This window comes from Mytilus californianus, unplaced genomic scaffold (genome assembly GCF_021869535.1).
Source record: "Mytilus californianus isolate M0D057914Y unplaced genomic scaffold, xbMytCali1.0.p SCAF_7, whole genome shotgun sequence".
NCBI lineage: Eukaryota > Metazoa > Mollusca > Bivalvia > Mytilida > Mytilidae > Mytilus > Mytilus californianus.
This window is the reverse complement of record NW_026262723.1, coordinates 8,791,663-8,816,971: the sequence shown is the minus strand read 5'-3', so window position 1 is coordinate 8,816,971 and position 25,309 is coordinate 8,791,663. Positions and strand designations below refer to the sequence as shown.

Here is a 25,309-nt window from a genome sequence, read left to right as displayed (position 1 = left end):
TGATTTTGGGGTAATTGCCTCAAATTATTAGGAATTAGGGGCCAAAAAACAAGCATTTTTTTAGTTTCATGACAATAACTTGTGTGTAAGTGTTTGGATATTTCTGAAATTGTACTACAAGGTTCCATATCATAAAGGGAAAACTGGAATTGAGTTTGGGGGTAATTGCCCGAAACGTTTAGGAATTGGGGGCCAAAAATAAGCATGTTTCTAGTTTCCAGTCAATTACTTGTGTTCAAGTGTATGGATCTCTCTGAAATTGTACTGCAAGGTACCATACCACAAAGGGAAGGCTGGGATTGATGATGGGGGTAATTGCCTCAATATTTTAGGAATTAGGGGCCAAAAAGGGGCAAAAAACAAGCATTTTTGTAGTTTCAGGACAATAACTTGTGTGTAAATGTATGGATCTTTATGAAATTGAACTACAAGGTTCCATATCACAAAGGGAAAGCTGGGTTTGAGTTTGGGGGTAATTGCCGAAAACGTTTAGGAATTTGGGGCCAAAAAGGGGCCAAAAAACATATTTTTCTAGTTTCCAGACAATAACTTGTGTTCAAGTGTATGGATCTCTCTGAAATTGTACTGCAAGGTACCATACCACAAAGGGAAGGCTGGGATTGAGTTTGGGGGTGATGAATCATAAGGGGGTTCAAAAAAATTGGGGGGGAGGGGTTTTTTCTTTTTTCTTTCTTGTAAAATTTTCCATTTTAAGTTGGTTATTTCTGATTTATATTTAAAAGCAAATAATAATGATATGGTAGGAGATACACACCAAACAGGATGTGTAAATTATTATATAATAAGTATTGTGCAATAGCAAGAAATTTTCAATTGCACAGTATTGTACAATAGCAAGAAATCTTCAATTGCACAGTATTGCGCAATAGCAAGAAATCTTCAATTGCACAGTATTGCGCAATAGCAAGAAATATCCAATAGCAAGAAATTGTCAATTGTACAGTATTGCGCAATATCAAGAAATATTCAATTGCACAGTATTGGGTCCAAATTTAACTTTGTTTGATTTCATCAAAAATTGAATTCTTGGGGTTCTTTGATATGCTGAATCTAACCATGTATTTAGATTTTGGATATTGGACCATAATAGGTGAATATCCAATTTAAAATTTTTAAGTTCTTAGACCACATTCATTCTGTGTCAGAAACCTATGCTGTGTCAAATATTTAATCACAATCCAAATTCAGAGCTGTATCAAGCTTGAATGTTGTGTCCATACTTGCTCCAACTGTTCAGGGTTCGACCTCTGCGGTCGTATCAAGCTGCGCCCTGCGGAGCATTTTATTACCTCTGCTGGTGGACTATCAGTGCTCGAGGGTATCATCAGCCCAGTAGTCAGTACCTCGGTACTGACATGATTTATAACAAACTTTTTTTTTAAATTGTCCGTTTATAAATTTTTAAATTATGGAAAAACTAAGGTCTCAACTCCCTCAAGCAAGGTTGACCTTAGATTGAATTGGCTATTTTTAGGTGATTTTGGTCATATAGCTTCTCAACTTTTTCGGTTCTTATACATTCTTGGCTTTCAAATATTTGGCTTTGAGCATTCTTGATGAAGGTAAATCAAGAAAAGCACTTCGGACGCATCAATTTATTAACGTGTTGTTTTTATACGACCGCAAAAAAATTTTTGTGGTCGTATATTGGTATGACGTTGGCGTCGTCGTCGTCCGGCGTCGTCGTCGTCGTCGTTGTCGTCGTCGTCGTCCGAAGACACTTGGTTTTCGCACTCTAACTTTAGTTTAAGTGAATGGATCTTTATGAAATTTTACCACAAGGTTCAATACCACAAAAGGAAGGTTGGGATTGATTTTGGGGGTTATGGTAATAACAGTAAAGGAATTAGGGGCCAAAAGGGGGCCAAAAATAAGCATTTTTGTAACTTCCAGACATAACTTGTGTGTTAGTGTATGGATCTCTCTGACATTGTACCACAAGGTTCCATATCACTAAAGGAATGCTGGGATTGATTTTGGGGGTAATTGCCTCCAAATTTTAGTAATTAGGGGCCAAAAAAGGGGCAAAAAACAAGCATTTTTCTAGTTTCATGACAATAACTTGTGTGTAAGTGTATGGATCTTTCTGAAATTGTACTACAAGGTTCCATATCACAAAGGGAAAGCTGGGTTTGAGTTTGGGGGTAATTGCCCTAAACGTTTAGGAATTTGGGGCCAAAAAGGGGCCAAAAAACACATTTTTTTCTAGTTTCCAGACAATAACTTGTGTTCAAGTGTATGGATCTCTCTGAAATTGTACTGCAAGGTACCATACCACAAAGGGAAGACTGGGATTGAGTTTGGGGGTGATGAATCATAATGGGGGTTCAAAAAATTTTGGGGGGGGGATTTATTTTTTTTTCCTTTTTTTCTTTTTTTCCTTTTTTGTTTCTTTTAAAATTTTCCATTTTAAGTTGGTTATTTCTGATTTATATTTAAAAGCAAATAATAATGATATGGTAGGAGATACACACCAAACAGGATGTGTAAATTATTATATAATAAGTATTGTGCAATAGCAAGAAATTTTCAATTGCACAGTATTGCACAATAGCAAGAAATCTTCAATTGCACAGTATTGCACAATAGCAAGAAATCTTCAATTTCACAGTATTGCGCAATAGCAAGAAATATCCAATAGCACAATATTGCACAATAGCAAGAAATTGTCAATTGTACAGTATTGCGCAATAGCAAGAAATATTTAATAGCACAGGATTGTGCAAAAGAAGATACTTCCTATAAATTGCTTATTTCTTGACCAATTTCAATGGGGTTTTATTCTTGATTTCATGGGGTTCTTTAATATGCTGAATCTAACCGTGTATTTAGTTTTTGGATTTTGGGCCCCATTTTTAAATTGGTCCACATTGAGGTCCAAAGGGTCCAAAATTAAACTTTGTTTGATTTCATCAAAAATTGAATTATTGGGGTTCTTTGATATGCCAAATCTAACTGTGTATTTAGATTCTTAAATTTTGGTTCCGTTTTCAAATTGGTCTACATTAAGGTCCAAAGGGTCCAAAATTAAACTTAGTTTGATTTTAACAAAAATTGAATTCTTAGGGTTCTTTGATATGCTGAATCTAAACATGTATTTAGATTTTTGATTATGGGCCCAGTTTTCAAGTTGGTCCAAATCGGGGTCCAAAATTAAACTTTGTTTGATTTCAACAAAAATTGAATATATGGGGTTCTTTGATATGCTGAATCTAACCATGTATTTAGATTTTTGATTTTTGGGCCCCGTTATCAACTTTGTCCACATTGAGGTCAAAAGGGTCCAAAATTAAACTTTGTTTGATTTCATCAAAAATTGAATTATTGGGGTTCTTTGATATGTCGAATCTAACCGTGTATTTAGATTCTTAATTTTTGGTTCCGTTTTCAAATTGGTCTACATTAAGGTCCAAAGGGTCCAAAATTAAACTTAGTTTGATTTTAACAAAAATTGAATTCTTAGGGTTCTTTGATATGCTGAATCTAAACATGTATTTAGATTTTTGATTATGGGCCCAGTTTTCAAGTTGGTCCAAATCGGGGTCCAAAATTAAACTTTGTTTGATTTCAACAAAAATTGAATATATGGGGTTCTTTGATATGCTGAATCTAACCATGTATTTAGATTTTTGATTTTTGGGCCCCGTTATCAACTTATCCACATTGAGGTCAAAAGGGTCCAAAATTAAACTTTGTTTGATTTCATCAAAAATTGAATTCTTGGGGTTCTTTAATATGCTGAATCTAACCATGTATTTAGATTTTGGATATTGGACCATAATAGGTGAATGTCCAATTTAAAATTTTTAAGTTCTTAGACCACATTCAATCTGTGTTAGAAACCTATGCTGTGTCAAATATTTAATCACAATCCAAATCCAAAGCTGTATCAAGCTTGAATGTTGTGTCCATACTTCCCCCAACTGTTCAGGGTTCGACCTCTGCGGTCGTATCAAGCTGCGCCCTGCGGAGCATTTTATTATTTTTTAGACGCAAATATTTTGATAAAATATCAATTTGGCAAAAAATAGATAAAGTTTATAATAAATATAACATATAAGGACATATAATTCCGACTCTGAGTCAACCAGTCTTTCTTCTAGATCTGTATCCTAAAAATTTGCGCTTTGCATCGAACTTACGACACTCAGCTTGTGAGCTAGCATATCTAAAATTTTTGGTCAACCGTGTCGGTTTAGTACGATGCAGATAACATTTTTGTCGTTTCTTTATGTTTTCGACTTTACCATGTTTACTATGAATGTAGTATTTGTCGCTCGGCAATAAGGGGACATCAATCAATCCGACTTTCCTTTCTTTTAATTTGAATATTTAACAACATTGAGAAATATATGAACTTTTTCATCTTGGTTTATACTTGTCTATATACGATCCTATTCAATTGAGAATTGACGTTACCCATTCTATGCAGATACATTATATACCATATTAAATTTATTAACTAGTGATGTGTTTTTTTTTCTTGTTTTTTATCTACATTTAATATACTTGTTAGCATAATCTTGTTTAACAACAACACTTGTATTCCAAATTAGTTTTCTGCATTTCAGCCATCTTATATATGTATGTATAATTATTTTGCCACAACTAGCAATTTTAGTCCAAATCTGTGCAAATTATATCCGCAAATATAGTGCTAACTGACCTACTTATTTTTCGACAACTACTTCGGTATATGAATATACTGACCGACGTTAGAAACGCAACACTAGATTATTCTTTTTAAATTTTTGAATGAATGTGGCACTGTCAAATGCAATGACTGCCTGTAACAAACGCCAAAATGATTGTCAGAAAGTTTTGGGTTCTGTTTTACACCTTCTGAATATGCGTTTGTTCCACCCATTACAATGGGTTTTGGCAATTATGCGGTTGAAACTTCAGGGCTTTAAATGTTTTTCTTCAGTCGATTCTTTGGCAGTTCAGTTTATGGGAAACATTTATGGCATGAATCTGTGCGCAATGGCATTCAGCAATTTGAAAAGCAGTTGATGTTGCGGCCGTAAACATGTCTTGCAAATGACATTGCGCAAATTCTATTGAGGTTGCATTGTCACTACATGTTGATCTGGTCATTGATGGTCAGCAACAAATCCCGTCTACCTGTATCGTTGTCGGAAGGACAGTAAGACGAGTTTCTGAAGTCAAACTGTATGGTTGCAGCACGTTCACGTTTTCCTGTTTGCAGTATTCTTATGGGCTGATTCAGTTTTTTATTCCTCAGTCTTGCCAATATGGAGATGCAACATTTTTTAACTGATTTAAGTGTGGCCAAGGATTGAAAGAACTGTTTAACGAAGCAAAACAAACTGAAAAAATCTTTTATGGGTTCCAAATTTCGCTGTAAGAAATTCGTGTGACTTCAAAAATCCGGTATGTTCAATAACCACAAGTAAGTCAGATGATGATTTTTTCTTAAGAGAAAGAAGTATGGTAAGCATTAATAGTAGTTGTTTGAGAATCAAACATGATGTGGGGAAAAAAATCAACAAAATGAGTGTTGCGTTTTTCAAAGTCATTCAGTATATATCATTTGAAATAATTTTATAAAATTTTGCGCATTAATTTTTGTTTTGATTTTTATCCCTTTCACAGAAATCATTTTGCTTACCATTTACCTGTATTTTAGATCTCTACATTAAATAGTTTAATCTTAAATGGTCTTATGGTCAAGTTACAGTAAATGGGCTATGAACACTTACCGTTATCTTGGTGATATTTTTTGTTTAATTATTAAGAATTCTCGAACTATACTGCTGAAATTTACCGAAAGAAACTTACTTTAAAAAATCTAATATCAACAGCAATAACTGGCCTTTCCTAGATTTAGATATTTCAGTATTGCGTCATAAACTCTTACACAATAAATTACAACAAAATGGATGATTTTTCTTTCCCGATTGTTAATTTTCCTTTTTTGGACGGTGATGTTCCTATGTCACTGTCTTATGGTGTTTATATCCCTATTCGTTCTCTATCCTCGTGTCTGTAGTGACGTTTTGGATTTTAATGAGCGTAATCTATAATTACTAGTAAATGATTAAGTCAGGGATTTCGTTACCACAAATTACTTAAAACATTTACTAAAATCTTTCTAGATACAATGATTTGGTCTGCAAGTTTAGATGTACCTGTAGAAACTTATTTCAAACGGAATAGCACATCCTAAATTTTACGGTGATATTGCAAACCAAGCCCGGAAATTTAAATACGATCCGGGAAAACTTATCAATCCATTAAATAAACTTATTCTAAAAGGTTACCTATTTAACAAGGTAATTAAATCTTTGAACATTGTTTTTATTGGTATAAATATTGATTTTGTTATCAGTAAATAAAAAACCATACTAACTATTACACATATGTACTTTCACGGTACTACAATTGTACTGTTACACCACTGTCCCAGGTTAGGGGAGGGTTGAGCACTCACTAATGTTTAACACCACCACATTCTTTATGTGTCTGTCATTTGTTTTTTCGTAAATTTGTTTGTTATAAATTAGGCCGTTAGTTTTCTCCATTGAATTGTTTCATATTTTTCATTCTGGGGCCTTTTATAGCCAAGCATACAGTATGGGTTTTCTCATTGTTGAAGGCCGTACAGTTGCCTATAATTGCTTACATCCACTTCATTTTAACTTTGGAGGATAGTTGTATCATTGACAATCATACCACATCTCCTTATTTTTATATATCTCACAGATTTTGTTAAAATTTTGCATACAACTTTTATCATCTGAAATAAAACTGATTGAATTCTTTCAAAATAAGTAAACAATTATATAGAAAGCACATACAATCGGCGATGAACCTTCTTAAACTTGTCTTAAAATCATTAAATCTCTAATTTCTAGTACATAGATTTTTTCTTTATAAAAACTGTATGTTATTGGTACATAAATTTCCGTTTAAATGATATGAAATAATAATATCGTCACCGACTTCGTTTTTGTCTAATAATCATTTTGTTACCTATTTGGTAGTGAAAAACTCCCTAAAAAATATAACGTTTTACGGTCAGCAACGCGATGACGTTACGATTATTTCGACGAAATTTCTTTACCGTTTCGGATGTATAGGCGTTTTAAATAATTTGATTCGAGCGTCACTGATGAGTCTTTTGTATGCGAAATTCGCGTCTTGCGTACAAAATAGAAATCCTGGAATCTATGATGAGTTTATTCACAAGTATCTGGAACTATCATCATAGTGTTAACTGGCATCATAATATTTGAAAAGGCGTACTCATAAAAAACAGAAGAGCATCAAACAAAAAAATCAATCCTTCCAGAAGGAGATAAATGACAGCTTTAGTATTAGTAAACATTTTATAAATTGACAATTGAGAATGAGATAAATAATGAATTAGTTTTTGAAAATATATGCTCAGAGTTGAGACTGATGTAGAACGAAGAACGAATGATGTTTAGCTATGGTGAAATGTGCAAACATAAATATGTTTCCATTATTCTTCATGTTCTTCCGTAATAAAGCGTTGAAAACCACTTAGTGTGCATAAGTAACAACAGAACATTTTAAAGCAATCGAATTTGTCGTGTGAGCAGAATTCATTTACTTTTTTCTTCAAATAATTATTAAAGACATGAATTTAAATAAGATCTGAATAATTTTAAACATTCAACGAATTTATCACAGAAGAGTGTTCGCAGAAAGAGACAATTTAAACATACAAAATATAGAATATAGTATTAAACGCATGACATTTATACAGTGTTATAGTCTGCAGATGTTAACATTTATTTTGGAATGCTCACATACAGTTGTAATATATAACATAGACTTTAAAGTTATACTTTGAATTAAATCTTAAAGTTCTGCATATTTTCTATTCTCTATATTTCTCGTTCTTGATATTCTCGATTAGTATCAATCTTCCATCTGCGTCAAGCTGAAGAGCTGGAGCTCGTAGATAAATATTTGCCAAACACTGTTTCCACAGACGATCTGGAAGAACGCATAAAATGAATAAAATTATAATGATTGCCGTCATGTGTAAATTTCGTAAATACAGTTTTTTTCCGTGTTTTCTTTCGAACTGTTTATCACGCTTACCCGAGATAGCTTTAAAAAAATATCATTTAAAGTGACTTACTTCTGTTGTAATTAGACTGCATAAACTTCTTATTTCCATATGAGTCGCAGTTCCTTCAGACTCTTGTCAAAAACAAGAAAATCAAAGAAGCCAAATCATATAATTTCTATTTTAGACTTATACCTCGAATTCGACATAATTGGTCATTTCAGTGCCAGAATCTATCTGTATGGATATTTCTAAAATTGTACTACAAGGTTCCATATCACAAAGGGAAAGCTGGAATTGAGTTTGGGGGTAATTGCCGAAAACGTTTAGGAATAAGCTGCCAAAAAGGGGCCAAAAATAAGCATTTTTCTAGTTTCCAGACAATAACTTGTGTGTAAGTGTATGGATCTCTCTGACATTGTACCACAAGGTTCCATATCACAAAGGAAAGGCTGGAATTGATTTTGGGGGTAATTGCCTCAAATTATTAGGAATTAGGGGCCAAAAAAGGGCCAAAAAACAAGCATTTTTTTAGTTTCATGACAATATTAACTTGTATGTAAGTGTTTGGATATTTCTGAAATTGTACTACAAGGTTCCATATCATGAAGGGAAAGCTGGAATTGAGTTTGGGGGTAATTGCCCGAAACGTTTAGGAATTGGGGGCCAAAAATAAGCATTTTTCTAGTTTCCAGTCAATTACTTGTGTTCAAGTGTATGGATCTCTCTGAAATTGTACTGCAAGGTACCATACCACAAAGGGAAGGCTGGGATTGATGATGGGGGTAATTGCCTCAATATTTTAGGAATTAGGGGCCAAAAAGGGGCAAAAAACAAGCATTTTTGTAGTTTCAGGACAATAACTTGTGTGTAAATGTATGGATCTTTATGAAATTGAATTACAAGGTTCCATATCACAAAGGGAAAGCTGGGTTTGAGTTTGGGGGTAATTGCCCTAAACGTTTAGGAATTTGGGGCCAAAAAGGGGCCAAAAAACATATTTTTCTAGTTTCCAGACAATAACTTGTGTTCAAGTGTATGGATCTCTCTGAAATTGTACTGCAAGGTACCATACCACAAAGGGAAGGCTGGGATTGAGTTTGGGGGTGATGAATCATAAGGGGGTTCAAAAAAATTGGGGGGGGGGGGGGTTTCCTTTTTTCTTTCTTGTAAAATTTTCCATTTTAAGTTGGTTATTTCTGATTTATATTTAAAAGCAAATAATAATGATATGGTAGGAGATACACACCAAACAGGATGTGTAAATTATTATATAATAAGTATTGTGCAATAGCAAGAAATTTTCAATTGCACAGTATTGTACAATAGCAAGAAATCTTCAATTGCACAGTATTGCGCAATAGCAACAAATCTTCAGTTGCACAGTATTGCGCAATAGCAAGAAATATCCAATAGCACAATATTGCGCAATAGCAAGAAATTGTCAATTGTACAGTATTGCGCAATATCAAGAAATATTCAATTGCACAGTATTGGGTCCAAAATTAAACTTTGTTTGATTTCATCAAAAATTGAATTCTTGGGGTTCTTTGATATGCTGAATCTAACCATGTATTTAGATTTTGGATATTGGACCATAATAGGTGAATATCCAATTTAAAATTTTTAAGTTCTTAGACCACATTCATTCTGTGTCAGAAACCTATGCTGTGTCAAATATTTAATCACAATCCAAATTCAGAGCTGTATCAAGTTTGAATGTTGTGTCCATACTTGCCCCAACTGTTCAGGGTTCGACCTCTGCGGTCGTATCAAGCTGCGCCCTGCGGAGCATTTTATTACCTCTGCTGGTGGACTATCAGTGCTCGAGGGTATCATCAGCCCAGTAGTCAGTACCTCGGTACTGACATGATTTATAACAAACTTTTTTTTTAAATTGTCCGTTTATAAATTTTTAAATTATGGAAAAACTAAGGTCTCAACTCCCTCAAGCAAGGTTGACCTTAGATTGAATTGGCTATTTTTAGGTGATTTTGGTCATATAGCTCCTCAACTTTTTCGGTTCTTATACATTCTTGGCTTTCAAATATTTGGCTTTGAGCATTCTTGATGAAGGTAAATCAAGAAAAGCAATTCGGACGCATCAATTTATTAACGTGTTGTTTTTATTTTTTAGACGCAAATATTTGGCAAAAAATAGATAAAGTTTATAATAAATATAACATATAAGGACATATAATTCCGACTCTGAGTCAACCAGTCTTTCTTCTAGATCTGTATCCTAAAAATTTGCGCTTTGCATCGAACTTACGACACTCAGCTTGTGAGCTAGCATATCTAAAATTTTTGGTCAACCGTGTCGGTTTAGTACGATGCAGATAACATTTTTGTCGTTTCTTTATGTTTTCGACTTTACCATGTTTACTATGAATGTAGTATTTGTCGCTTGGCAATAAGGGGACATCAATCAATCCGACTTTCCTTTCTTTTAATTTGAATATTTAACAACATTGAGAAATATATGAACTTTTTCATCTTGGTTTATACTTGTCTATATACGATCCTATTCAATTGAGAATTGACGTTACCCATTCTATGCAGATACATTATATACCATATTAAATTTATTAACTAGTGATGTGTTTTTTTTTCTTGTTTTTTATCTACATTTAATATACTTGTTAGCATAATCTTGTTTAACAACAACACTTGTATTCCAAATTAGTTTTCTGCATTTCAGCCATCTTATATATGTATGTATAATTATTTTGCCACAACTAGCAATTTTAGTCCAAATCTGTGCAAATTATATCCGCAAATATAGTGCTAACTGACCTACTTATTTTTCGACAACTACTTCGGTATATGAATATACTGACCGACGTTAGAAACGCAACACTAGATTATTCTTTTAAAATTTTTGAATGAATGTGGCACTGTCAAATGCAATGACTGCCTGTAACAAACGCCAAAATGATTGTCAGAAAGTTTTGGGTTCTGTTTTACACCTTCTGAATATGCGTTTGTTCCACCCATTACAATGGGTTTTGGCAATTATGCGGTTGAAACTTCAGGGCTTTAAATGTTTTTCTTCAGTCGATTCTTTGGCAGTTCAGTTTATGGGAAACATTTATGGCATGAATCTGTGCGCAATGGCATTCGGCAATTTGAAAAGCAGTTGATGTTGCGGCCGTAAACATGTCTCGCAAATGACATTGCGCAAATTCTATTGACGTTGCATTGTCACTACATGTTGATCTGGTCATTGATGGTCAGCAACAAATCCCGTCTACCTGTATCGTTGTCGGAAGGACAGTAAGACGAGTTTCTGAAGTCAAACTGTATGGTTGCAGCACGTTCACGTTTTCCTGTTTGCAGTATTCTTATGGGCTGATTCAGTTTTTTATTCCTCAGTCTTGCCAATATGGAGATGCAACATTTTTTAACTGATTTAAGTGTGGCCAAGGATTGAAAGAACTGTTTAACGAAGCAAAACAAACTGAAAAAATCTTTTATGGGTTCCAAATTTCGCTGTAAGAAATTCGTGTGACTTCAAAAATCCGGTATGTTCAATAACCACAAGTAAGTCAGATGATGATTTTTTCTTAAGAGAAAGAAGTATGGTAAGCATTAATAGTAGTTGTTTGAGAATCAAACATGATGTGGGGAAAAAAATCAACAAAATGAGTGTTGCGTTTTTCAAAGTCATTCAGTATATATTATTTGAAATAATTTTATAAAATTTTGCGCATTAATTTTTGTTTTGATTTTTATCCCTTTCACAGAAATCATTTTGCTTACCATTTACCTGTATTTTAGATCTCTACATTAAATAGTTTAATCTTAAATGGTCTTATGGTCAAGTTACAGTAAATGGGCTATGAACACTTACCGTTATCTTGGTGATATTTTTTGTTTAATTATTAAGAATTCTCGAACTATACTGCTGAAATTTACCGAAAGAAACTTACTTTAAAAAATCTAATATCAACAGCAATAACTGGCCTTTCCTAGATTTAGATATTTCAGTATTGCACCATAAACTCTTACACAATAAATTACAACAAAATGGATGATTTTTCTTTCCCGATTGTTAATTTTCCTTTTTTGGACGGTGATGTTCCTATGTCACCGTCTTATGGTGTTTATATCCGTATTCGTTCTCTATCCTCGTGTCTGTAGTGACGTTTTGGATTTTAATGAGCGTAATCTATAATTACTAGTAAATGATTAAGTCAGGGATTTCGTTACCACAAATTAATTAAAACATTTACTAAAATCTTTCTAGATACAATGATTTGGTCTGCAAGTTTAGATGTACCTGTAGAAACTTATTTCAAACGGAATAGCACATCCTAAATTTTACGGTGATATTGCAAACCGAGCCCGGAAATTTAAATACGATCCGGGAAAACTTATCAATCCATTAAATAAACTTATTCTAAAAGGTTACCTATTTAACAAGGTAATTAAATCTTTGAACATTGTTTTTATTGGTATAAATATTGATTTTGGTATAAATATTGATTTTGTTATCAGTAAATAAAAAACCATACTAACTATTACACATATGTACTTTCACGGTACTACAATTGTACTGTTACACCACTGTCCCAGGTTAGGGGAGGGTTGAGCACTCACTAATGTTTAACACCACCACATTCTTTATGTGTCTGTCATTTGTTTTTTCGTAAATTTGTTTGTTATAAATTAGGCCGTTAGTTTTCTCCATTGAATTGTTTCATATTTTTCATTCTGGGGCCTTTTATAGCCAAGCATACAGTATGGGTTTTCTCATTGTTGAAGGCCGTACAGTTGCCTATAATTGCTTACATCCACTTCATTTTAACTTTGGAGGATAGTTGTATCATTGACAATCATACCACATCTCCTTATTTTTATATATCTCACAGATTTTGTTAAAATTTTGCATACAACTTTTATCATCTGAAATAAAACTGATTGAATTCTTTCAAAATAAGTAAACAATTATATAGAAAGCACATACAATCGGCGATGAACCTTCTTAAACTTGTCTTAAAATCATTAAATCTCTAATTTCTAGTACATAGATTTTTTCTTTATAAAAACTGTATGTTATTGGTACATAAATTTCCGTTTAAATGATATGAAATAATAATATCGTCACCGACTTCGTTTTTGTCTAATAATCATTTTGTTACCTATTTGATAGTGAAAAACTCCCTAAAAAATATAACGTTTTACGGCCAGCAACGCGATGACGTTACGATTATTTCGACGAAATTTCTTTACCGTTTCGGATGAATAGGCGTTTTAAATAATTTGATTCGAGCGTCACTGATGAGTCTTTTGTATGCGAAATTCGCGTCTTGCGTACAAAATAGAAATCCTGGAATCTATGATGAGTTTATTCACAAGTATCTGGAACTATCATCATAGTGTTAACTGGCATCATAATATTTGAAAAGGCGGACTCATAAAAAACAGAAGAGCATCAAACAAAAAAATCAATCCTTCCAGAAGGAGATAAATGACAGCTTTAGTATTAGTAAACATTTTATAAATTGACAATTGAGAATGAGATAAATAATGAATTAGTTTTTGAAAATATATGCTCAGAGTTGAGACTGATGTAGAACGAAGAACGAATGATGTTTAGCTATGGTGAAATGTGCAAACATAAATATGTTTCCATTATTCTTCATGTTCTTCCGTAATAAAGCGTTGAAAACCACTTAGTGTGCATAAGTAACAACAGAAAATTTTAAAGCAATCGAATTTGTCGTGTGAGCAGAATTCATTTACTTTTTTCTTCAAATAATTATTAAAGACATGAATTTAAATAAGATCTGAATAATTTTAAACATTCAACGAATTTATCACAGAAGAGTGTTCGCTGAAAGAGACAATTTAAACATACAAAATATAGAATATAGTATTAAACACATGACATTTATACAGTGTTATAGTCTGCAGATGTTAACATTTATTTTGGAATGCTCACATACAGTTGTAATATATAACATAGACTTTAAAGTTATACTTTGAATTAAATCTTAAAGTTCTGCATATTTTCTATTCTCTATATTTCTCGTTCTTGATATTCTCGATTAGTATCAATCTTCCATCTGCGTCAAGCTGAAGAGCTGGAGCTCGTAGATAAATATTTGCCAAACACTGTTTCCACAGACGATCTGGAAGAACGCATAAAATGAATAAAATTATAATGATTGCCGTCATATGTAAATTTCGTAAATACAGTTTTTTTCCGTGTTTTCTTTCGAACTGTTTATCACGCTTACCCGAGATAGCTTTAAAAAAAATATCATTTAAAGTGACTTACTTCTGTTGTAATTAGACTGCATAAACTTCTTATTTCCATATGAGTCGCAGTTCCTTCAGACTCTTGTCAAAAACAAGAAAATCAAAGAAGCCAAATCATATAATTTCTATTTTAGACTTATACCTCGAATTTGACATAATTGGTCATTTCAGTGCCAGAATCTATGCCAAATGAGACGATTTTAATTTCCCCACCTTAGCAGCAATATACAAACTTCACCTGCATATTGGATATACATTTTCAAATTCTTTCGGTATTCAAGAGCTTGCAGCGGCTACTCAGACGTCACTAGTGTCTAAGCAGAAAGTTGACCAGTCAGGGTTATTTCAAAGAACGTCTCGTCCTTTTTCTAAATAAAAAAGTTCATTGGTAGAGACCGAGACATTGTTAATAAATACTCCGTATCAACTTCACACATAATACATGATGGTCTTGTTTATCATCTTAATAACGTGTTATAGTGTTCCTTTTATTATGTCTTTCCACTTTTCTGTGGAATGACCTATTGTATTTGTGATTAAGTCTTTCCACTTTACTGTGGAAAGACCGATTGATTTCGTTTTGATTATTTTTTTTTTCCTTCCGCCACTTTTATTTCTTGCATGTAATTTTTGTTTCGCAAGATGATGCATTGATGTTTGGTATATGATATCGCACAGTCTATGATTTTTTGAAAATGACCCTGCTTAACCGAATACTTATTCCTTCAATATGGTATATGAAAAAGCCATAGAGTTTTTTGCAAAAATATTGGTTGACATATATATGCATATGACCTTAAAATATATTAACCTGAAGGGACCTTGAGTAAACAGGAAGTACCAATTTTTGCACTTTTTTCAAGTTATAGTACCTTAAAACTATATATTTTTATACGCATATATAAAACTATAATTATAGCCCGAAAGTGACCTTCTGTAAACCGGAAGTAGCTTACAGTATCTCTATTTTAAACAAAAGTATAAAGAAATCATATATTTTTAGAATCAGAAAGAATAAAGCTATCATTTTCTTAACCGAAAGTAGCAAATTATATCAATTATTTCATGCAAAACTATATAGAAACCATTTTTATACGCCCGTTTACGGGACGTATTATGGTATACCTCTGTCCGTCTGTCCGTCCGTCCGTCCGTCGTCAACATGTCGGACATTAACTCAAAAACGCTTTAACCAATTTACATAAAACTTTGGTAAATTGTTATTATCTATTGACGTGAGCTCCCTTTCGTTTTTTATAAATTTTGGATTTTATGTTTCCGAGTTATGGGGTTTTATTCATTAAAAAAAGGGGGATTTTCCAGTTTTCGGACAATAACTCAAGAATGCTTTCACCAACTTGAAAGAAATTCTGGTGAATTGTTTATATCTATTGACATGAGCTCCTTTTCGATTTTTATATATTTTAGATTTTACGTTTCCGAGTTACAGGGATTTATTCATAAAAAAAGGGGGATTTTCCAGTATTCGGACAAAAATTCAAAAATGCTTTCAGCAGTTTTTTATGAAACTTTGGTGAATTGTTTATATCTATTGATGTAAGCTCCATTTAGAATTTTATAAGTTTTGCATTTTACATTTCTGAGTTATGGGGTTTTATTCATTAAAAAAGGGGGGATTTTCCAGTTTTCGGACAATAACTCAAAAATGCTGTCAGCAATTCGCATGAAACTTTAGTGAATTATTTATATTTATTGATGTAAGCTCCCTTTACATTTTCATAAATTTCTAATATGACATTGAGAATTAATTGAACTTTAATTGTTTATAGTCTGACAACAGATTTACTAAGTATTGCGCAACAGAACAGTGTATTGCACAATTTAACAGCAAGAAATCTTTAATTGAATATAATTATATATATATTCATATAACCAATTTCAAGTTCTTTGACTACATTTATTCAGAAACCTATAATATGTCAAATATTTAATACATTCCAAATTCAGACCTGTATCAAGCTTGAATATTGTGTCCATTTTTGCCCCAACTGTTCAGGGTTGGACCTCTGCGGAGCGTATCCAGCTGCGCTCAGCGAAGCAGTTTATTTAATCAGTGTGAATAAAGCAATCATAAGAAACTGGAAGTGACATTTTCTAGACCGGAAGTAGCAAATATCTCCCGTATTTCAGACAAAAATATATACAAGCCTTAATTCCTTTGAACGAATATGAAAAACCCGATGATTGGGCGCCAATAGCAGCGTTGAGTATACCGGAGGTAGCTTCAGTTCAATTTTTTAAGATATTTTGTGTGGAAAGACCTTCAGTTGTTCTCTGATTTGGTTTTTAATTTGTCTTTGTATATTTTGAACCTTTACTGTTTAAGTCCATTTTTGGAAATATACTTTTGGCGTGGCTCATTATCTATTATTGTGCTATGGGGATTTTTGTTTTTCCATTTTGCGTATGTACTTTTTCTATGGCGTGTCTATATGCCATTTTGTGTTTCTTTGTTGAAATGGTTATTCGTTTTTAAAGTGTTGACTGCTCAGTGCTGTACCTTAATTTTTGATATCCTCGGCAAACAATCAGATCCGTTTTGGTCATAAAATATAAGAATAAGAATTTAGCATAATTGACAATGAGACAACTATCTAACGAAATCTAGATAACGTACATGTCATCAACATTGAGTCACCATACGGTTTTCAACAGTGAACAATACCCATACCGTAAAATAAGTTATACACTAATGGAGCAGAAAATGGGGGTTTGTGGATGTGCGGGAGTTTGTTTTGCTCTTGTTTATTATTTTCTGTACTACTCGTGGACAGGTCTATGTATTGTCGGGGATTGTTTGCCATCTTTGTCAATGTTATCAAAGGGAAAATATGCAGACTACGCACATATCACGTTCATAATAAATTTATTATATATACATACACTCTGTGTTTTCGTTATATGTATTTCTGTTTGTATCCATTTGATGAGTTAAGGTTTTTTCAACTGATTTTTATAGTTTGTTCTTATTGTGTACTTATACACCACTGTCCCAGGTTAGAATAGGGTTGGGCGCCCGCTCACACGTTTAACCCCGACTCATTCTGTATGTGCATGTCCCAAGTCAGGAGCCTGTAATTCAGTGGTTGTCGTTTGTTTCTGTGTATCATATTTGTTTTTCGTTCAATTATTATGTGCATAAATTAGGCCGTTAGTTTTTCTCGGTTGAATTGTTTTACATTAATCATTTCGGGGCCTTTTATAGCTTACTATGTGGTATGCGTTTTGCTCATTGTTGAAGGCCGTATAGTTGTTAATTTCTGTGTCATTTGGTCTCTTGTGGAGAGTTGTCTCATTGGCAATTATACCACATCTTCTTATTTTTATATTAGTCTTATCATTCACTATAGCATTAACTGATCTTCAGTAGGAAGAACTCTAAATGTTTTTACATATCATTTTAATCTTTAGGTCACTTCTGAGATATGATGTGTAGTGTTTTGACGATTGTAAGGTAAAAGTTGTGTTATAATGTTGCTGTCGAGTTTATGTTCTGAGACGTCAGATGAAACAACATTATTAAACATAAGGATTGACGTTAGTATCGCACTCATAATACATTTTGTAATTGACAATGGAACATAGAACATAGTTTATGACTGTCTCCCATTTGACTGAAATAAATTTAAAATACCGTAAAACTTAAATTATGTTCCATCGTTAAATAAAACTGCATTATAGTTACGTCTGTTGTCTGATAGGTATGATATTTAGGTAAAAATAACTCACTTCGCTTGAAATGCATTCACAGACTGACTAATGCATTTTATTAATTTTGCTATGTCTTTAACTTACTGCACATTTATATATTTTAGAACAGTACATACAAACTCAGGAATATCATAAGAAGAAAAAGATGGAGTCGTTATATACTGCGATTGACTTGGCACAGGAACAATATAAAAACGAGTTAGCGCTTTTTCAACAAGCTACTATTGAAAAAGGAACAGCAAATGGAATTACAATAGACGCCTTAACGGATCAAATGTACGCTGCTTCAGAAAATGAAGACATGGATTTATATGAATCTCTTTCTGGGGAATTCAACGCATTTATTGAAAATATGAAAAGAGAATCGCAAGACGCCTCAGATATGGCGATGCAAAGATCCCAACAACATGAAACTCATATGTCAAACTTAAATCGTGAACTTCGAGCGACAATGTTAGACCAACCAGTTTTATCAGACGATTACATAGCGTTGAAAACAACGAACAGACCCAAGGGTAACTATATATGAAATAGTTATGTATCATATGTATATGCTTTTATATCAATAATTCATATGAAAAGATTTAGAAAGAATCAGACAAGGTGGTGAATGGTGAATGTTTTCCCATAAGTCAGATATAGTCTCCCTAATTGTAAATCTGATTAAAATCAGATCATTCAATTAGCTGCATCCCATAATGAGTCATGTTTGTATTATCTTGAAAGCATGTTTGTAATCAACCAATCAATAAAGTGACTCGTTGGCACTAAGATTATAATTATCTTACATGATTGACAATTGCAATCAAAGTTTTACATTAATATCAATATTTTTTTTTTGGTTTTATCGACTAGTTATTTATGATTTGAAAAGAAATGAAAAATAAAACTGTACTGATTTTATATTTTTAGAAATGTTTATAGTTAGGTCAGTTCTAAAATCGGAACTATTTCAAGAAATAAAATAGTTATACCAAATGGATATTTCGGAACTAAATGTTTAACTGACATCAAAGTTCATATTAGATGGATTTGGTTATTACTCTTATGTTCTTTTCGGCCACAACTTTTTTCGGTTCTTATACATCCATGCCTTTTAAATATTCAGCTTTGACCATTCCTGGTGAAAGTAAATCCAGAAAAGCGCTTCAAACTCATGAAATTTATAAAATGTTATTTTCATTTTTAAAATCAGATTTCCAAATGCTGGGTTCTCTATGTAGTTTTGGAAAAGTGAATGCGCTGAAATATCCTTCTCTTCATCACACACATGGACTAGATCAATATCATGCCATAAGTCTTATCTTTTTTTAATACAATGTAAGCAAGGACATTTTTTAAAACATATTCATGTTGTCGTTATTTTTATGACTTTTTGAACTAAAAGTGAAGTGAAGTATAAAACAATAATATTGTATCCAAACGAAACAAATGCAAAATACATCTAGACGACAACTTAACATATTACGAAAAACCAATGTCAATGTTTATGGAAGAATGATAACATTCTATTCAATCTTATCATTATAATTAATTGAAGAAATGGTAACTTTGCTCTCTACATTCCGTGTTTTATTGGTACACTAGTGATTGTTCAGTTTATACTGTACTTTACATTGTGTTATTTAAATAAGACAATAGTGTATTTATTAATGCATTATCATTTTGTTATTGTTCAAAAATGAGACGGGTTACTCCTAGAGACAATGATTTTTCCCTTATTTTCTTACACTCTTTGAAATTCAAATAATGTTGATGGACCTGAACGTTTTGTGTTTATGGCTTTCCAATCAGTCGTATAGAGAGTACCTGATTGTGAAAAGACGTCTCGTTTACGATGTTGTTACATGTGTTGAATTAATAACCTTAGCTGTATCGGGCAAAACCATTGGGAATTTTTAGTCCTCAATGCTCTTAAACTTCGTATTTTGTTTGGCATTTTTTTATTTTTTCGGTTCAAGCGTCACAGATGGGTCTTTTGACGAAACGCATGTCTTTCATACTGAAATTTGATCCTGGTTTACATGATGAGTGTGTTTTATGACTGTAATTAATGCTTCTTACCTGTCAATGCCATCTATATCATGATTAATATATCTGCAAATAATATGTAAAGAAACTATGATACTGCTGGCAGTGCAAACAAACTCATCATGGATACCAGAATCGAAATTCTTCTTTATATTTATAAATTTATTAGCCTGAAACAGAAATAGATTTCCTTATAGTCTATTTGTTGAAGAAGTGTAAGATCTTTTCTGACCTTTTTTCATTATTTCATATTCGCCGTCTTTTGCCCATTGAAATTTTGCTTGAAAAGAAACGAATATGGTTTTTAAAAAAAATTGGCACCATCGATCGTTGGTGTTTATATATCTGAACGTGTTCGATTCGCTTGTGTAGGTAATAACGTTTTTGATTTTTCACGAAAGAAACCTGTTATACTGAAAAATTATTACTACAGGAATTTCGATATCAAAAACATGTCAATACATCATTCGTAAATAAATCAGCGTACATACATATTACGTGTCTTATACGTTCGGGTATTTGACATTCCATTTTTTATTGTTATATACTATACAAAGCACAAAATGTCTAAATTCACATCAAAAGCTAACCAAACCTCTAAACTTATTATTTTGCCGTTGATAAGTCACTAGAGATTGAAATTTTTGGAATTAACATAAATTCACTCGTAGGGTCTTTGCATCAGAAATAAACACATTTATTCTAAAACTAGTTGTTGGCATGATACTTGCTATTTCTTCCCATTAGATTTAAGATGGCTTGATACTATATCCCTAACGGGAGGGATTGTGGTTGATTTTCATATGATGAAGACATAATCATTATAACAGTTTAATTGAGGTCTGGAGTTCGCACGTCAGTAACTGCAAGTAGTCCTTTGTTAATTCATGTTGATGAGTGTAATTTTACTTAGTTTTATTCTGTTACCTATTCTAAGATAGGACGTGAACTTCCTTAAACTAAGTTTTACCGTACATATCACTATATTGTTTATTTTACATTCATTAGGGGTTTCGGGGATGGTTAAGATCTCACAAAACATGTTTAACCCCGCTGCCTTTTTGGGCCTGTCCCAGATCAGGAAGCCAGCCTCCGGGTTCGGAATTGTCTCACTGTATTTACGGTCCGTTATTGGCCTTGGGCTGTTTCCTGCTTTTCGTTCAGGTTGTTGTCTCTTCGACACATTTTCCGTTTTCATTCTTTAATCTATTTAACAGAGATAACAAAAATATTTGTGGGCGAGGAGTGGTGCATCTATTATTTTTTTTAGAAACCCGTCATAAATTTCGCCTCGTTATTCCAATTATCAGGTTGAAACGAAATTCGCCTACATTTAAGATGTCACAAATACATCATCAATGACGCAGTAGGTGAAATTTAACATATGGATTAATCAAATTTATAAAACATCATCCCGGCTAATTTTTTTTCAGACTTTTTTTGGCACCAAAATTATGAGTTGTGAACTAATTGCTTTCCGCGGGTGTGTCGTTGTATTACTATATAGAATTGTATAGATCCCTTTCCAAAATTTCGCGAAGAAATGAGATGTTTTGTACAATTATAGTCTTGATTATATCCTGGTAGTGTTCCATGTTTGGCAATGGTTGTGGCTATTTCTTCGATTGTTTTGTTTTTTATTTAACTGTTGTCATTGCCCTTTGCGACATATGTAGCTGAGCGTGTATCAAAATTAAATTTAGCCTACATGCCGTCTTTATTTGTATAGTATGTCTTTCAGCTGGCTTATAAAAGAACCACATTTGAAAGGTTCAAAACGCATTCCACTGTTAAACATAATTTTCACCAAAACGGTCATTTGTATTTATTATCTTTTCAGGTGTAAACAACGATGAAGTATAAACTGTGTATCCAGAAAAGAGATTTTGTTTTGCAAATATGGAGATGTATTTAGTTTTTGTCAAAGGAAACATACTGTATGATTTTAGATGATGCTATTTTCAATGATGATATTGATTTCCAATTGGTAACATTACAGTTTTCAAACCATTAAAACATTTCTCTCACCTCATACTCCATACTTCTAATGTGTGCGTTTTAACCACTTGGCACATACTGAATAGTTATCTTTGAAATCATTCCCAAAGTTTGTGAGCGTTACATTTTTTATTTGAAGCTCAAAGAAAGTTGATGTTACTGCCGTTACAAGAAACAACTTTGGCAAATGGTAATTTATATCCTATCGCTATGCGAATTTGTAAGATAATTATTGTTTATGTTACGTGTAAATGCTACATGTTTACCGTTTTGTTTATATCGAATCATTATATTAACAAATAATAACATTCACGGTACTAATTTTACTGCACCAGATGCGTATTTTGCAATAAATATTCTTCAATAATGCTAGAGACCAAACTATTTGAAAATCAAAATCTTTGAAAATTGACGACCTTATAAACCAAAACAAAAAGTAGACCTAAAAAGCAAGGATTCGGAGCCTTGCATGTGGGAGATATATTCCTTAATTTAAAAATATTTTTATAAACTTTGCAATTGTTAATTTTCATGTTTAAAACAGATTGAATGTCAATTATAATTAATGTAGCAGTAGCTGTAAAAGTTTTTTCAAGAATGGCACGTTTTTGGGTATGGGCGTTAAAGAAGTTTTGAACCTTTCTGAATGAGAAAGATAAACTGTATATAGCATAATTTCGATACCCAGCTTTTATGGTCCTGTTATAAATAAAGGCAACAGTAGTATACCGCTGTTCAAAAGTCATGGAACAAATATTTGAGATAATTGTATAACTCCTTACATATAATTACAACATTAAGGAAGTTTTCGATTTTACATTTTCCTTTAAGAACGGCTATTTCCCATTGATTTCTAGTCAAACTATATGCAATCTTTCATCTCGTATGTTTTAAGATGACGGAAGAACTAATTCAAATGAAACAGATAAATCTCTTTCCGACATTTACAGAAAGTTTTCTACATATCCATTAGATGTAATCCCTATTTCTATTCAAAATTAATCTTCGTCTGTTATCATAGATATGCACATTGAAAATATCAATCACTTTATTGTCAATTGATTATAGTTTACTTTTAAAATAGTCGCAGCTACAACACTTCTCAATACCAAATAATAATAGTCTAAATATTCGGCTCTTCATTATTATTATGCATGCAGTTTCAAAGACATATTTAATAAATGAATGCATAACCTGCTCTAATTATATTTTGTAAATTCAGAAATTTTTTAATTTAATAAAGTACCTTTGAAATTTATTTTTTTTATTCTTTCTTACGAAAAAGTTGTTTTTTAGTTAGGGGAAATGTCAAATTGAAATAAGCAAAAAATTATACAAGGAAATGTATATAAAGAAACAAAGGTTAATGGGTTGTCTTTTGTATAATAATTATTCTTATAAAAAGATGATAGATAATTTTTTTCTTATGTGAAATTTAAATGTCATTAATAGATATGATTATGATTGATGAAATAATTTCCAATAGCAAGAAACCTATTGTTGGCTTAATGAATGTTTGTATAATACATTTCTTTATTTTTCATTTTTTCCCCCAAAACTAACATTATCGGCGTAAAAAAAGTACGGGCCAGATGATTTACAAAGGCAATTATTATAGTTCAATTGTTAACTGTCTTCTCAATTTGAAAATCCGATTATTCTACTGGACTATAAGGATGCTTGAAAAATAGTATCCATATTACATACCAATATTTGACATAACTAGTAACATGTGCCATAGTCCAGTGGCATCTTCCGGGGTACTTGATATCAACATCGGCTTTTGAAGGGTTCACGTTGCTCCGTCTTTAGTTTTACTATGTGTTTTGTATACTGTTGTTTGTCTTTTTATCATTTACATTTTTACCATTGCTCGACTTATGACTTTAGATGTCACTTTTGTATTTTCGCTTCTTTTTTTGCAATTTGTTAATTTATTAAATGTCCTTGTCCATCATCGAAAGTTGTCAATATGTCTTCCACAATTTAGGTACTGTAGCCTTCACTGTAAATCAACTAAATTTCTTGGTCGATTTATTTTCGCGGCCTTCGCAATAAGCAGAACAAAGCAAATATAACACATTTGAAGATGTTAACATTCCTTCATCAAAAAGCATCAACATAGTTTAAACTCGCATAAATTAATCATCGCGATGGTGACTAGAATATGATACGTTATAGGCAACATTAGTTTACCGATGTTCATGTTCATATACACATTAAGAACATCCAAATTGAATGCAAGGTTAATACAAATTTGATTGGGAAATGGACGATAGTGGGTAGGTCGACATGCTTCCCCCGCCTTATGAATTCACATGCAGTCAAAATGCTACAGTAGAGAATAAGACACTGCTGTAAACTTAAAGACCAGACTAATTATTCCAGTATCTAAAGATCAAAGATTGCGGACACATATCGCTACTGAGTTGAGATAGTAACTTGAAAAAAGTATCCGCGTACTTAGTAATTCTGGTAGTTAATGAATTCTAAGCAGAATACAAAATATAACTTTATTTATTTGAACAAACAACGCAGTATAACTCAAGTTTGTCATGATAAGGTGGGCAAGGAAGTGAACCACATTTGGCACCAACGACATAAAGGAGATGGCCGTTGTCGTCGCACGTTCCACTATGAGTTCAAATGACGTAGATATAAGCAATTGAAGGTCATCGTATTACCTTCAACAATGAGAAAAACAGATACCGCGTTGTTAACTATAAATGGCCCCGACATGAAAAATGTGAAATATCAATACAAATTCCGAATAACCAAAAAGATAGATACATTATAAGAACCAACGACAACCTCTAAAATTTACGAAGGGATTATTTCAACTTCATCACTTGGAACTCTTGGTTTAATAGCTTCCTTGTGAGCAGAAACCCTCTATCAAGGAAATCATGATAGGAAATACTAGCCCTGGAATATCGTATCAACTGGGAGATATATACTTTGTATGCACGCACTGCTGGAATGTTGCTACATAGAAATGGAAAGTTCACAATTGTGAAGTTGAAATCATCCATCCCTTTTGTCGTAAAGTTTTGTTTTGAACCGACCCTCATTGTCAATTTCTAGATGTAAGTCAAGATATGAGGCAGACTTAACTGTATCTGTTGTATCCTTTATCTCAAGTTCCATGAAATAGATACGTTCAACATAGTCACCAATTTCTAATTATTTAGTGAG

General features: G+C 32.6%; 1 protein-coding gene and 1 long non-coding RNA gene across 6 annotated transcripts in view; both read left to right on the top strand.

The window, feature by feature from the left end:
* LOC127709993 (E3 ubiquitin-protein ligase DZIP3-like) overlaps window positions 1-24,071 on the top strand; it is a 69,075-nt gene extending 45,004 nt beyond the window's left edge. For all 5 annotated transcript variants that reach the window (XM_052215699.1, XM_052215697.1, XM_052215698.1 and 2 more), the window contains 2 exons: window positions 18,190-18,600; window positions 21,957-24,071. In XM_052215699.1, coding sequence (XP_052071659.1) covers window positions 18,190-18,600; window positions 21,957-21,979 — 434 coding nt within the window. In that variant the 3' untranslated portion in view covers window positions 21,980-24,071. The remainder of the gene's footprint in view (window positions 1-18,189; window positions 18,601-21,956) is intronic.
* On the top strand, window positions 1,631-4,010 carry LOC127710017 (uncharacterized). Its single transcript, XR_007985900.1, has 2 exons — window positions 1,631-3,293; window positions 3,690-4,010. It is a non-coding gene; the product is annotated as an uncharacterized LOC127710017 (long non-coding RNA).
* Window positions 24,072-25,309: the final 1,238 nt, after the last annotated feature.